The sequence below is a fragment of the Lates calcarifer genome, linkage group LG1, assembly GCF_001640805.2.
Source record: "Lates calcarifer isolate ASB-BC8 linkage group LG1, TLL_Latcal_v3, whole genome shotgun sequence".
Lineage (NCBI taxonomy): Eukaryota > Metazoa > Chordata > Actinopteri > Centropomidae > Lates > Lates calcarifer.
This window is the reverse complement of record NC_066833.1, coordinates 11,940,978-11,954,405: the sequence shown is the minus strand read 5'-3', so window position 1 is coordinate 11,954,405 and position 13,428 is coordinate 11,940,978. Positions and strand designations below refer to the sequence as shown.

At 37.3% G+C, this 13,428-nt stretch overlaps 1 protein-coding gene across 3 annotated transcripts; it reads left to right on the top strand.

Moving 5' to 3' along the window:
- Window positions 1–281: 281 nt before the first annotated feature.
- spopla (speckle type BTB/POZ protein like a) lies at window positions 282–12,467 on the top strand. 3 transcript variants are annotated; one of them, XM_018681995.2, is made up of 12 exons: window positions 282–465; window positions 1,664–1,745; window positions 4,347–4,464; window positions 5,066–5,187; window positions 5,514–5,665; window positions 5,818–5,945; window positions 7,258–7,435; window positions 7,934–7,989; window positions 8,208–8,330; window positions 10,128–10,270; window positions 10,375–10,428; window positions 10,946–12,467. In XM_018681995.2, exons 3-12 carry the CDS (start codon window positions 4,387–4,389, stop codon window positions 11,088–11,090), a joined length of 1,179 nt encoding a protein of 392 aa, XP_018537511.1. In that variant the 5' UTR covers window positions 282–465; window positions 1,664–1,745; window positions 4,347–4,386; the 3' UTR covers window positions 11,091–12,467. The 3 variants fall into 3 exon arrangements, with proteins under 3 accessions (XP_018537511.1, XP_018537514.1, XP_018537512.1); XM_018681996.2 differs by lacking the exon at window positions 282–465 and adding an exon at window positions 486–727; XM_018681998.2 differs by lacking the exon at window positions 1,664–1,745.
- Window positions 12,468–13,428: the final 961 nt, after the last annotated feature.

Sequence of the window (13,428 nt, the reverse complement as noted above, 5' to 3'; positions counted from 1 at the left end):
CAACATTTTTAAAGTATTTTCCTCCGACAAGAAACAAAAATTAGCATAATGGAACCTCCAGTGTGTATTTCAGAAGTGCTCTTGAATTAATGTGCACCCCTTACTTTCCTCTTCTTCTTCTTCTTCTTCTTCTTCTTCTTATTATTATTATTATTATTATTATTATTATTATTATCATTATTATCTGTGTTGTAGAAGTAGCATAGTTGTCAGGGTGGGAGCTAAAAAAATTAGATGGAGCAGGATGTTGTCCAAATTTCGCGCATGCGCAATAGACATATTTTCTAGCCTCAATGCTATCAGCCAGCTAGACAGATGTAAGCTAGCACATATATAAATTAGACAAAGAAGCCTTGTGAAGAGACTGAGTGAAAAAAGAGTTTAAAGTCACCGAGGGTGAAAGGAGCGAGTGTGACACAAAGCTATATGCGTTAGCCGATATATGTGGAAGTATGAAATTGAAAGGTACGCCGTCACCGTGTCTTTTTAAACTTTTTGTGAGCATCAGTGTAGAGATTAGCTTTAGCAAGCTGCTAGTTAGCCGCCGTTGTTTTCCCATCAGCAGACTGTACCAAAACGTGAGGGTTTACGATAGCTTGGTTAGTTAGCATCAGTGAAGGCCCTTTGTTTTACACCGGGTAATGCGGTGTCTACACGGGATATTAACAGTTTAAGTTAGAGTATCGTTAGCTAGTTTGTGTTTCAACAGAGAAGTACCGCCACTAACGTAAGTCTACCCTGTTATTTGTGGACAGATTTATTCCTAACAAGCTAACTCATCAGTGTTAGCAGCATTTGCGGCTCAAGTGAAGTTAACATTAATCTTGCTAGTGAGAACATTATTGTTAGCCTGGATTTGCTAAATACGTATTGTACACAGATTTGACAGATTCGCGATATCGAGTTGTTCTCCGCTTGTATTAATAACGTTATTTTTTGACCTAGCTTAAATGTGTAACAAGGGAATTTGTGAAGGGATATTGGTGATGGTTTGGGAATTAGTGTTGACACTTTAGCTAATGTTAGCTAACATTGAGCTGTTGCATTCTAGTGATTTCGATCTTTTTGTATTAAGGGTAGTCACATCCGCTTACATCTCGAATAGCATGTAAAGCTAGGATAGAGTAAGCTGCGTAGCACAATGAAGATACGATCATTTAACTCTCAACTAATGCAAACTAACTAGATGGCTTTACGGATAGCATCTCCTCTGTTGTAGCCAAGGCGAGGCAGCACGACTCCAGCTAATGTGTTAGCCAAACAAAGTTGCAGGTGAATCTTGAGTTAGCTAATTTATCTGACTGGCTAATGGGCCGAGCAATGGGTCACAGACAAGGCTATACGCAGAGCATCAAAAATCAGTTAATATTGAATATGTCAAGGTATTTAAAACCTACACTGTGTGGGCTAACAGTCTGTTATCTGATCCTTTTTAATTTTTTAATAACGTGGCAGTCTTGAGTGGTTTAAAAGCTCTAGTTTTGTCACTTTATTGAAATTTGGGTAATTAATATCCCTTGGTAGATGTGACAGCTCTGGTTTATTGTGAGAACTGAGCTTTACAGCCAGTTGCTTCAGTATCATAGTAACTCTTTAATTACTGTTTATACATGGTTGGTCAGGTTCCATTTGCAAGGCCTAATTTCTGTTTCTTTATTTTTAGAGTGGAATATGGAGATGGGGCCATGAAGGATCCTGTGATAACTTAGAAAATTCCGCCATTGTACATTTCAACCAGTCAAGAGGTGATAAAAAGATAGTAATTTCACTGCTTATGCTGCATGATTCCCTTTTCATTATTAACTATTATAGCTAAAGGTGGCAGCAGTGTACTGTACAAAACAGTTGTTGAAGTTGTCACTGCAAGCAAACCTGTCTGTTCACTCAACTTGAGGCTTGCTTGCTCAATATTTACTAATTTCATCAATAATACTTTATGTGATTTGAAAGTCCTATAATGGAGCAGGGGTTTCAAGTTCAAAATATAGACATTATCAGAGACATCAGAGGACCTTTTAAAGTCTCCGCTTCCATGGTCATAAGTGCACATTGTTTCATGGTCTTAATATTTTTTAGCTTCAAACAGAGTATTGGAGTTTTAAAAGATAAAGAAAATTTCAGTGTAAATAAAAGAAAAAGCTGGGAACATATGGCACAGAAGATACAGAAAAACTGGTAATGAAAGATGTGTGTGCACAGTTTTACTCAGAGAAACAGTGATTTTGTGATGTGCATTGTAAATCACCTTGCAGGACACTGGCACAGAAAGAAAGTGAACTCATAGTAATCCCACAAGTGTCATCTTTTCTGTCTTCATGCCATCTTGCCATGGACACGTGTGTTGTTTGAGATTCTTGCATCAAGCAGTGTGTTTGTGAGCAATATGTTAAAAATCTGGGTAAAGTATGTTCTTGATGTAATCTTCAAAAGGGGATGTGTCCCCACAGTGTGATTCAGTTTTGGCAAACATGCATGTGTGAACATGCCAATTTTTGTTTTGGCTTTAGTATATATCTGTCCTAACACTCATACTGGTTAAGTGAATCAAATTGGCATGTTAGGGCATGAAAAATGGAAGTGATATGACTTAAACAATATGCTACTTTTGCTTTTATCATAATTATCTGCAGAGGCTCGCTGGCCTGGGGTTAGTGAACAATTATGTTCAGTAACTATCCAGTTCATCTTCCAAGTGAGTCAGCAGTGTGACATGAGAAGTTGTTTTTCCTCTCTTGTGTTTCATTTAAATTATCTAGATAGCAATTCATGAGTGATCTTCTGTCCATTGCTATTTGCTATGACAAAAGTATGATCATGATTTTTTCCCCCCTATATTGATCAATATTGACATTTATCACAGTATATAATCTACGAGTTTGAAGAGTGTCCTGATAATGACTGAAGCCTAAAGCAACCAGTGGGCTCATTAGTTAAACTTTGAGAATATAATTTCTAAACAAAAATAGAATAACAATTTGCTATGCAAACATATTTAATCTGCCTATTATGATCACGCATTTTCTTGACTTCCTTCTTTGTAGAGGTGCAAATTAGATTGTTACATCCATGCTACTGCTAGTTCACATCAAGTTCTAGCAGAATAGTTCAGTTATGGATGAACAGACAGTCTGCATTTTCATACTCTGCTTGGCCACTAGGATGAAACCTTTTCAGGTGATTGAAAAGATTTGTTGTTTCCCATCTTTGTTGTTTTTCAGACTGTCTTAATCTGGGCTTCATTACTTTTAATGTAAACGAACAGTTTGGAGGACAATGCACGTTCTTCACACTCACTTTCATGCCTCTCACCGGATTTCACTCATGTTTTTTACTTGTCCATAGCTTTCTTTACAGCCTGTAGGTCCAACAGAGCTTTGCAACACAAAATGGGTGTGTACTTTGACGAACAAGCCAAAAACTGCTGCCTGATAGGCTGTAGTTGCATCAATGCCTGCTGTGTGATAGGTTGTTAGAATGAAATGCCCAAATCAAATAAAAAATGCCCTTAGCTTATCATCTTAATTAACATATATTTTATTGCAACCCCAGATTGAGATCGTTTGTCGCCCAGCCTTAACTGTAATGTGATCTTGGTCTGTCAATTCTTTCATCTTGGTAGCTTCACCTATAGAAACAGGTTGTGTCATTCTAGTGTGGTTTCTTTTTGGTTGCCTTTCAGTAGTTTCACGTGTAACAGAATATTGATTGATTTTGAAATTAATTTTCAAGATATGTCTACAACTCCCTTAGTCTGAGATCATCTGAAAGTGATCAAATTGATTATTTTTTTTTTTCACCTTTGGGGACATGAAAGATGGTTGCACTTCTCTGCTGTTGGTTTATTTATGCCTGCTGAAACACAACCTTGTAGGCAATATGTCAACACTATAACTATATGTTCCTTGTTTTCATATTTATTTCCTCTGATGATGTGCTTTTGAGAGTAGCTGTAAGGGGGTGCATTTATGGGATTGCAAAATTACATACTACATTTCAGTAGTTACTGATTTTAGTATAATCACAGAACACACAATTTCCTGTCGAGCATGGATTGGATACATTTGCGATACTTATCACCACACTCATGCACTGAATTGCACTGAAATAACCTTTTTTCACTTAGCAGTAAGAAATCAGATTAAAAAAAAGTTTTTAATTTTTTATTATTATTATGTTATTTTTTTGCATGACTCTCCAAACACAAGCAGATTAAAATTCCTGTGGAGGATTGCCAGGCTTATTCTGTCTTATTTTGTCCAGGTAGCTTAAACCATTTGTTGAAAAGTGTACATTTATTTCATAAGTGAAATTTATATTATTATTACTTACTTTCCTGGAACAAATAGTGCTTTAAGGACGTGAGTGAGTGGTACCCCTAAGCCGGCGATGTCACGGGTTCCCACCCCTCCTCCTCCTGGGGAGATGTCAAGTGGACCTGTGGCAGAGAGCTGGTGTTACACACAGGTATGGGCATAATGGAACTCACTGTTATCATATTATGTACACAAAAGTGACAGAATTGATCATGTGTGAGATACAACTTAGATTTAGCTTGTTGTTAACTTTTTGTTATCCCGGTTTTTATTTTTCCTTCTTTATATTAGTAGACTATTTCACAGCAGACAGTTTGACATGTCTTGTTAGGAATAGCACAAGTGTTACTAATAATATTAACAATGGTTCTGTTATGTTAAAGTGTCCCAGTAAGTCATGGCAGTGTGACAAGACCCTGAAACTGAGGCAGCTAAGTGGAATTTGGCCATTATTGGTTTTATTATTTACACCTGTGTTTTTCCTACTGTGAAAAATGTTGGTATAAATTCAAATGACTAATTTAGGGTGGAGGTTAGTGGTAAAGTTTCAGTTTAGTGTCAGAACAATAAAACATTTTTTGTCATTATTTAGAAGCTAAACTGACCATGCTGTCTTAATTAATTGTCAGTCCAAACTATGTATACTGTGTTTTGACAAAGTCAGACATTGTTGCTGTATTTTAAAAATGAAAAGGAAATCCTTGAATAGCTTTGGTCTTACAGTTCTGCATGTTTCTTCTTCTGGCTCCAAGGTCAAAGTTGTGAAGTTTTCCTACATGTGGACCATAAACAACTTTAGTTTTTGCAGAGAAGAAATGGGTGAGGTCTTGAAGAGCTCAACCTTCTCCTCTGGTCCCAATGACAAAATGAAATGGTGAGTACTCCAACATTTTTTTTTGTTTTCAGGGTATCTGATGCTGTGAACATCCTTGATAACCTGTGAATAAATGTAGACCTTCAGAGCTGTGGAATTTCACATTCATACTTAAATGCATTTGCTTTTTGGTTTATCTATAATGAGTAGTTTTGTCCAGTTCTTGTCCTTGAATTACCCAAAACTCAAATATGAATGCCCTTTGAAAGGTTTGTATATTTAGTGTTGGAAATCTGCACAATAATTACACAGTTTCTCAGTTTGTTTTGACAACAACTCTGGTTCGTAAGATTACTAATACACAGTGGCATCTCTTTACTTTTCAGGTGTCTGCGAGTCAATCCAAAGGGGCTTGATGACGAAAGCAAAGACTATCTGTCATTGTATTTACTACTTGTTAGTTGTCCAAAAAGTGAAGTGAGAGCAAAGTTCAAGTTTTCTTTGTTGAATGCTAAGAGAGAGGAGACAAAAGCGATGGGTGAGTCCAAGCAACCAGAAACATCACCTTATTGACATATTTTGTATATTTAATGTTTAGTGTGTTTGTTGTATAGCACTTTTGTTTTTTTATGTCATAGTTTTTTATTAATAACAATAATAACACATAGCATTGTTTTCTTGTCCTTACAGAAAGCCAAAGAGCATATAGATTTGTCCAAGGTAAAGACTGGGGCTTCAAAAAATTTATAAGGAGAGATTTCCTCCTCGATGAAGCCAATGGACTCTTACCAGATGACAAGCTCACCCTGTTCTGTGAGGTAATTGTTATACTGTTGCTTTCCTGTTAACATAGAGCCACACGTTCCTCACTCCTACTTGTGATGATGATGTAAGGTCAAACTTTACAAAAATGCCCTTTTTATACAAAGGTCCTCTTCTCATCGGTCCATAGCAGATGGCAATTAATTCTGTCATTTTTGTTTGTTTGTTTAATGGAACAAATGTTCCATCCTATAAATATGCCTATTTGATAAAATTTGGAGTTTGGAGGCAAATTAATAGTAAACTAACTGCAGTGTCAAGGTAATGGCTTTGGTAAAAAGTAATTATGTGTAAATTACAGGAAGAAGTGTGATTCACATCTCTGTACCAGGCACAAAGAGGCTGTATTGTGACATAGCTTCTGTTATTGCACTGTTCTGTCTATTATTGGTTATTGTGATTACACTTCTATTTGCTGACTGGCTGAATAGACATGAGTTTTAGTTGGCCAGTTCCACTGACTGAAAAAGTTTGAAATGATCAAAATTGCATTGAGTGTTTCTTTTCATTGAAATTCACCTATTGTGAATGTGTGTTTCTGTTCAGCTTCTGTTAGCCTCATTTTCCATTATTGTGCACCAGTGTTATGTTACTGAGCTGCTCTCGTGTTTTACATGGCATACAAATCATAAATTGTTGCATTGAATCTTTGGCATCGAAAGCAGTTCATTGTTGTACTGAAGGATATACACCCCTAGCGTAACCTTCAGTGAATCAAGACTAGAGCCTCTTCATTCTTGTCATTGCACATTTATACTGGAGTGTAAGCTGCAGTGCCATTTAACTACAAACATATTGATTACATTTGCTGCAAATCAGAGTTAAGTCTCAGGAAGTGAAAAGCATCTTCCTTCTCCCATCTTATATAATGATGCTTGTTCTCGAAATAATTGAATTCAGTCTGTCAAGAGGAATAAATGTCTCCTAAAATATTCTTTCAAGGGACAAGTTAAATTAAGTTTCAATGAATTTTGATATAAAGGCAATTGGCAGAATACTGCCACGATGAGATGGTGTGCCAAAGAGCAGTTCCAGAAAGATTCAACAGTTTCAGGAAAATGCTACTTTGGGGAAAAAAAATTGTAATTAAAGACAAAATGCCTTTTCTCATCAATTCAGCAGAGTTAATTAATTTTGTTTTTAAGTGGTTGTGTATTCACAAGCAAGAGTCCCTCTTAATATAGCAGAAAATACTCTTTTGTACAAATTTAACACAAATTAGGTTTTTCTCCAATGCTGTAGACACATGGTGCTGAATTTGTATGTTTAGCCTTGATGAGATTGATTCAGTGTGTTTCTCATTTACAGGTCAGCGTTGTCCAGGACTCAGTTAACATTTCGGGCCAGTCCAACATGAACATGCTGAAAGTCCCAGAGTGCCAGCTGTCTGATGATCTGGGGAACCTATGGGAGTGTTCACGCTTCACAGACTGCAGCCTCTATGTGGGAGGGCAGGAGTTCAAAGCCCACAAATCCATCCTTGCAGGTAAGACCATCCTGCAGCAACCAAGAGAAAAGCACCCAAAGCGGCTCCAACGAGACATGTCTATGTCTCTTCTTAATGGCCTCACGTGGAGAGCTATAAGCACTTCGAAAGGCTACGGAGGGTCTGCATTCCTGGCTTGATTTGTAGTGGCCTAGTTCTGCAGTGGGCACTAATCCACCCTACGACCCCTGTTTGGCCCTGCTTGACCCAGATGATTGTAGGATCCAGGAGATTGAGAGGCTGGCTCTCCACTCCAGCTTGTCTCCATTAGACACAGTGGCAACTGCAGTTCAGGGGGAAATGCTGACAAAGTGGCAACTCTACAGATTTTGTGACATTTTAGAGCTGTAATAGTTCAGCTGCAATGGTTCATGTTTTGTCTCCCACTATGTCATCTGACACAATATTGATAATGCTCTTGATATGGTTTGCTAATATGCTTAATATGGTGTTGACTGCTCATTACATTTATCAGTGTCCAATTCATCTCTTTAACAGCAAGGTCACCAGTATTTAATGCTATGTTTGAACATGAAATGGAGGAAAGTAAAAAGGTAAGAAGAACTGGTTATAATTGCTTTTTGTTACAGATAATGTTGCTTTTTCTAGTTAATATATGACCATCATGTCACAATGCCACACAAATCTTTCATCATGTTTTTAATGAACATCATTCCAACCTAGTGGCAATTAAATTCATCACCTTTTATGAATGTTTTTCAGTTGCCAAGCTCTTATTAGTTGTTAGGTAACCTTTTAACTTACTTTGCAGAACCGTGTTGACATCAGTGATGTGGACCCAGATGTCTTTAAGGAAATGATGGGCTTCATCTATACAGGAAAGGCCCCAAACCTGGAGAAGATGGCAGACAATTTGCTGGCAGCTGCAGATAAAGTAAGTAGCAATTTAAACTTTTTAAAAATGTTTTTGTTAACATTTACCTCCAGCTTCTGTTTTAAAAGCAGAAAAACTGTTTTTGTACTTCCTGGCTTGCTTTGGCTAGTCATTGTTAAATCTGGCATAAAAATGTTACCTGATAAATGCCGTGTTTAGTTAGGCTTTAGCCGGTTTTATACTCCAGTGTCGGATTTGTGGTCGGGAGGTTTCAGTCTGACCATTTTTGTAAATTTCTGCAACCAACAATCTGACGTTGCCGTGCACTTCACACAATGATCAGCCACATGTGCAAAGGTGAAAAAGGTGAAAAACAGCCACTGATTATCTCTCTAGCTCTCTCTCTGTCTTTTTTTTTTTTTATTTGTTACACAGCAGTATGTGACACTTTTCACGTGAATAATCGAGTGTAATGCGATCAGTGTCCTAAAGGATAGCACTGTTATCCCCATATTTAAACATCATCATGTCTATGATGGTTGGCTTTTCACTCTACTTTCACGTGTTGCCATCCAGATCAGGCATAAAAAAACATTTGACTTTACTGCAGTGGTCGGGCAGCACGTCCTATGAACAGTCTCCACTCTGACATCACCCTGTGGCACAACAATCATTGTCATGAATGAAAAGAGGTAGCTTTTAACCACTGTGTTTAAAGTATTTGGTAACTAGTGGAACCAGTTCATTGTGTCAGTCAATAATATCACTTGGAAACATCAGTTCTAATCAAAATCACTGATATAAGAGTTAGGGTTTTTATCAAAAATTTTTGCTTTCACTTACATATTGGCTTTTTTATTTTTTGGTGATGTCAAACTTTTGTATGATCACATGGTGTTATTAGTATCAACGTCAGGCCACTGAAACAGTAATGTTGAGTTATGATGGTCATGCACAGTCATGTACCTTGACATCTCTTTGTTAGCCTACATCTAATGTGACATAATTTCAGTACCAATAAAATATTTTTAAAAATGTTAGGTCATGAAAATTTTCAAGATACCTTTAAAACATAATTCTTTACCGCTCTTCAGCAAATGCAGATGTGTGTATTTTTTCATGCTTATAATCACATTCTGGGGACTGTTGAATAAGTGCTAATTTATGTTAACAGAAATTATTGAGGATGTAGTCAGTGATGTATCTATTCTATGTAGCTGTGTGACGATAATGAAAATATCTTGTCATTATCTTGGTATGGAGACACATTTTATAATGTAAAAAAAAACTGTGGATATAAAATATGAGAGACTTGATTTGCTGTTCAGACTATTTGCCAGTGGACTTACATATTATACAGCCAGATTTTGCAGCTTATGTTAGGTTGCATTTATAATCAGCGCACTTTTATAATATCGTAATCCAATATTTACCCTCTTTTTTTTTTTAGGGTAACTGTATTATGAATATAACAATGATCATGGATTTGATGGATGAGTTTTAACTGAGTAATGAAGCCGAATATTAAGCAACAACCCTAATTTCTCCTCCACAAGCACCCTAGTCATTGCTATATTTGTAAATGTACACAATATGATGAAATTGTGTAATTCTTTTCTTTTTTATAACATTGCCATATGCTGTATGTGACATGATCCAGCTGGCTTGGTTTGGCATTTTGGATCTGTGTCATTTTAACAACCATTCCCAATAGCAATGTGAATTTAAAAATTTCACTACCTGGGTGCATCTTCAAAAAAATATTTTGAGACAAAACCTCAAACTACGGGCAGCCACATTGAATCCAGGATGTAACTGCTGCTATTTGTGTGTCCCCCCCGTCACCCACCACCCCAGTATGCTTTGGAGCGTTTAAAGGTCATGTGTGAAGAGGCCTTGTGCAACAGCCTTTCAGTGGAGAACGTGGCCGACACTCTCATCCTAGCAGACTTGCACAGTGCCGAGCAGCTCAAAGCACAAGCCATAGATTTTATCAACAGGCAAGTATCGCAAAAAAAAAAAAAAAAAAACTCCAGTGATAAATTCCTGCTGCCATTTCTGTTTACCAGCCCTGAATGCTTACCTTTTTATCTCCTTGCCATAGGTGCAGTGTCCTGAGACAGCTGGGCTGTAAAGATGGAAAGAACTGGAATAGCAAGTATGTAATTAGCTGATATATGTGACACAAGATTAATAACACACTCTTATCTCTTCCCCCAACCAGATGCATTAGAATTCATTGTTTTAGCCCAGGCAGACAGAGTGCTATTTGCCTTTTCAGTTTGAAGCTCCATATCTTTGTATCCAAGTTATTAATAGACTCATACCTGCATAAACCCTGGAAATGGAATATTTGTAGAATTTTAAAAAGAAGGAGGGTGGTCGCTATGGGAAGTTTTTCTTTCAGATGATTTATTGTGTTACTAAAGGACACCTTGAAATGTTGAGCTTACATCTGTCTCAGTTGTGTTCAACATGTGAAGATGTTCCAATCCTGTGTTAATTTGACCTTATACACATACATGTAGCACCAATGGCCCTTTCCAAGTTTCACTGCGAAACTCACAAATCAAGTGTTTATTTGCTTTGTCATTATTATCTCATTTATGTTTATTGATTTTTAATGTGCGCATTCTTATGTCTGAATGTTAACTTCAATTTGTCTGTGCTTACAGTCATGCTACAGATATAATGGAGACTGCAGGCTGGAAGTCAATGATCCAGTCCCATCCTCACTTGGTAGCCGAGGCTTTTCGTGCCCTGGCTTCAGCACAGTGCCCACCCTTTGGTCTTCCCAGGAAGCGTCTAAAACAGTCCTGACTGCCTGACTTTGCCCCAGGACTTAACTGGAGGTGTGAAGCATGGGTTTACAAAGGAAGGACTAGCGAGGGTACCACTCTTATTTCCACCAAAACTGATCACACTTGAACAAAGAAGAGTGGAGTTTCCTGGCCAGGAATGTGGTGAGGCTGGCACGTGGATGACTGACATCAATGGATTGGGAAAAAATTGGTTCAATCGGTGTTGCTTGCTTGATTTGCTCTCCCAACTGAATTCTGTTCAGCCGGGGTAGCAAGTCAAGCTTTCTGCTACTGTTTTTTTCCTGTAATTTTAAAAATGGCCTTAATATATCTGCCATTGCTCTGGAGCTGCTCTAGAGTACTTTGTCTATTTTACTCTGTGCCTGCCTTGTCACAAAGACCAGGCCTCCTCCAGGTTGCACTAGTTCCCATGAATAGTCATTTTGATATGGAGTTCTATAGGAACGTAACAAAGGTTTAACTAAATGGGAAATATTATATATTTGTAATGTTTAGCCCGTTTTGTGACTAGACATTAAAAAGCATGAACACTTTCAGTGCAAGGTCAGTTCTTTACACTTTTTAAAAGATGTGTATGCCCCATATTGATGGCACCATTTCTATGTAAATGACAGTAGAACCATCTTCAGAAGACCAGTGTACAAGAAAGTCTGTTCTATTGCATATTTGTGGGGGAAAAAAAAATAGTAATCTGCCATATGAAGACCCAGTGTCATTCCCAATATTTCCTGTAAGACAGAAAAGTGTCAGTACCTTGGCCCGAATATCTTCAAACATTGGAAGTAAATGGAAGTATTTACTCAGTCTCCCATTTGAATGACATATTCCAGATCATACGTCTGTGAACTGTTATAGATTAAATTTTAAGATTGTTTTTCCTTAGTATTGCCAACTTGCAAATATATATTCTCAATATATTGTGGTTAACTAAAAGTGGAGAGACTAATGCATGGTCATGTTATTGTCAAAGAAAGTGTCCAAGTACCAATTTTGTTTTTAACAATTTAGTTTCTGCAATTATCTGACATATTTGTGCAGAATTAAATGAATTGAGTATGTGCAAAAAAAAAAAAAATCCTCTAACATGCTTGGATATTTGTAGGATGCTGAGCATCACTTCTACTGGCAATGTTATTCTGTGTTTGAACTGGGGGGGTTGTCATGTTTATTCAGTCCGTCTCGTATGTAGTGTGGTGTGACAGACACTTCAGACGATTTTGTATATTAAGAGTAGCATCATTTTTACATGATATTACTCATCATTCAGCATCATGTCAAGATGTTGAAACTACTTTTGGTTGGAAGCAAAGAAGATGAAGTTGTTGTCTGCAAGAATGCCTGCATTAACCCATTAAAACATTTTCCAGCATTCTAAGTGGCCCTTGTTTATTTATTATTTATTTTTAACTGAGTATTATTAAACTGAATGTGATGAGATTTCAGTGTGCGAAAGGGTGATTATTATCCACACTGTCACTGTTAAATGGCCGTATTAATGAATGTGGATGTCAGACAGGTGAATTTTTTTTTCCCTTCCTCTGCTGGTTTCCTTTTAAATATGATTAGAAAACAACACTGCTCTGATAATCAAAAGAAAATGTGCCTAAACTGCATTAGCATAAGCAACATGTTTAATGCTGAACCTTTTACGACACATGAAAGACATTTTTCCCTTTTGTTTTATGTATGAATGCTCGGCACAAGCTCTAATTAAAGTGAACGCGAGGCAGCTCTTTCCTTCTGGAACAGAGACGTCTTCATCAGCAGCTTGCTGATCCCTGTCCGCCCCTCTCAGCACAGATCCTAGGAAAATACCTGATACCATCTCTGCTTTAGGATGCCTCACCAACCTTTTATCTTCCTCCTTTGCTTTCCTCAACCAACTGTAACACTTGAAAGTGAAGATGCCTGCAGTGGCACTGTCTAAATTGAAAATTTGTTCTGTCATTTGTATTTTGCAACACAGGATTGTGGACAGTGACTCTGGGTCATGAGTTTAGATGCTTGAATGAAAAAAAAAAAAGGAAAAAAAAATGTTTTAGTAGTCTAAAAAACAAAATGAGGGCTGCAGCAGAAAACAGTGCTCTGACTTGCATAAAGAAGTGACAGACTGAGACAAAAGAAACACTTATTCTATGGTGCTCCCTGCCTCCCAGGAGGTATTCTGTGATAAAGATGTTTTTAACTGCTTTTAGCTTTTTACTCAGCATTATTCTATTAAGCACATAGTTTCCTTTGTTTCCCAGGATGCATTTTGACAAACCCAGTGTGTGGTCAAATCTAGCTGTGGAAAACACATGAACTGTAGTTGGGGAGAGCATTTGTTGTTTTGCAGT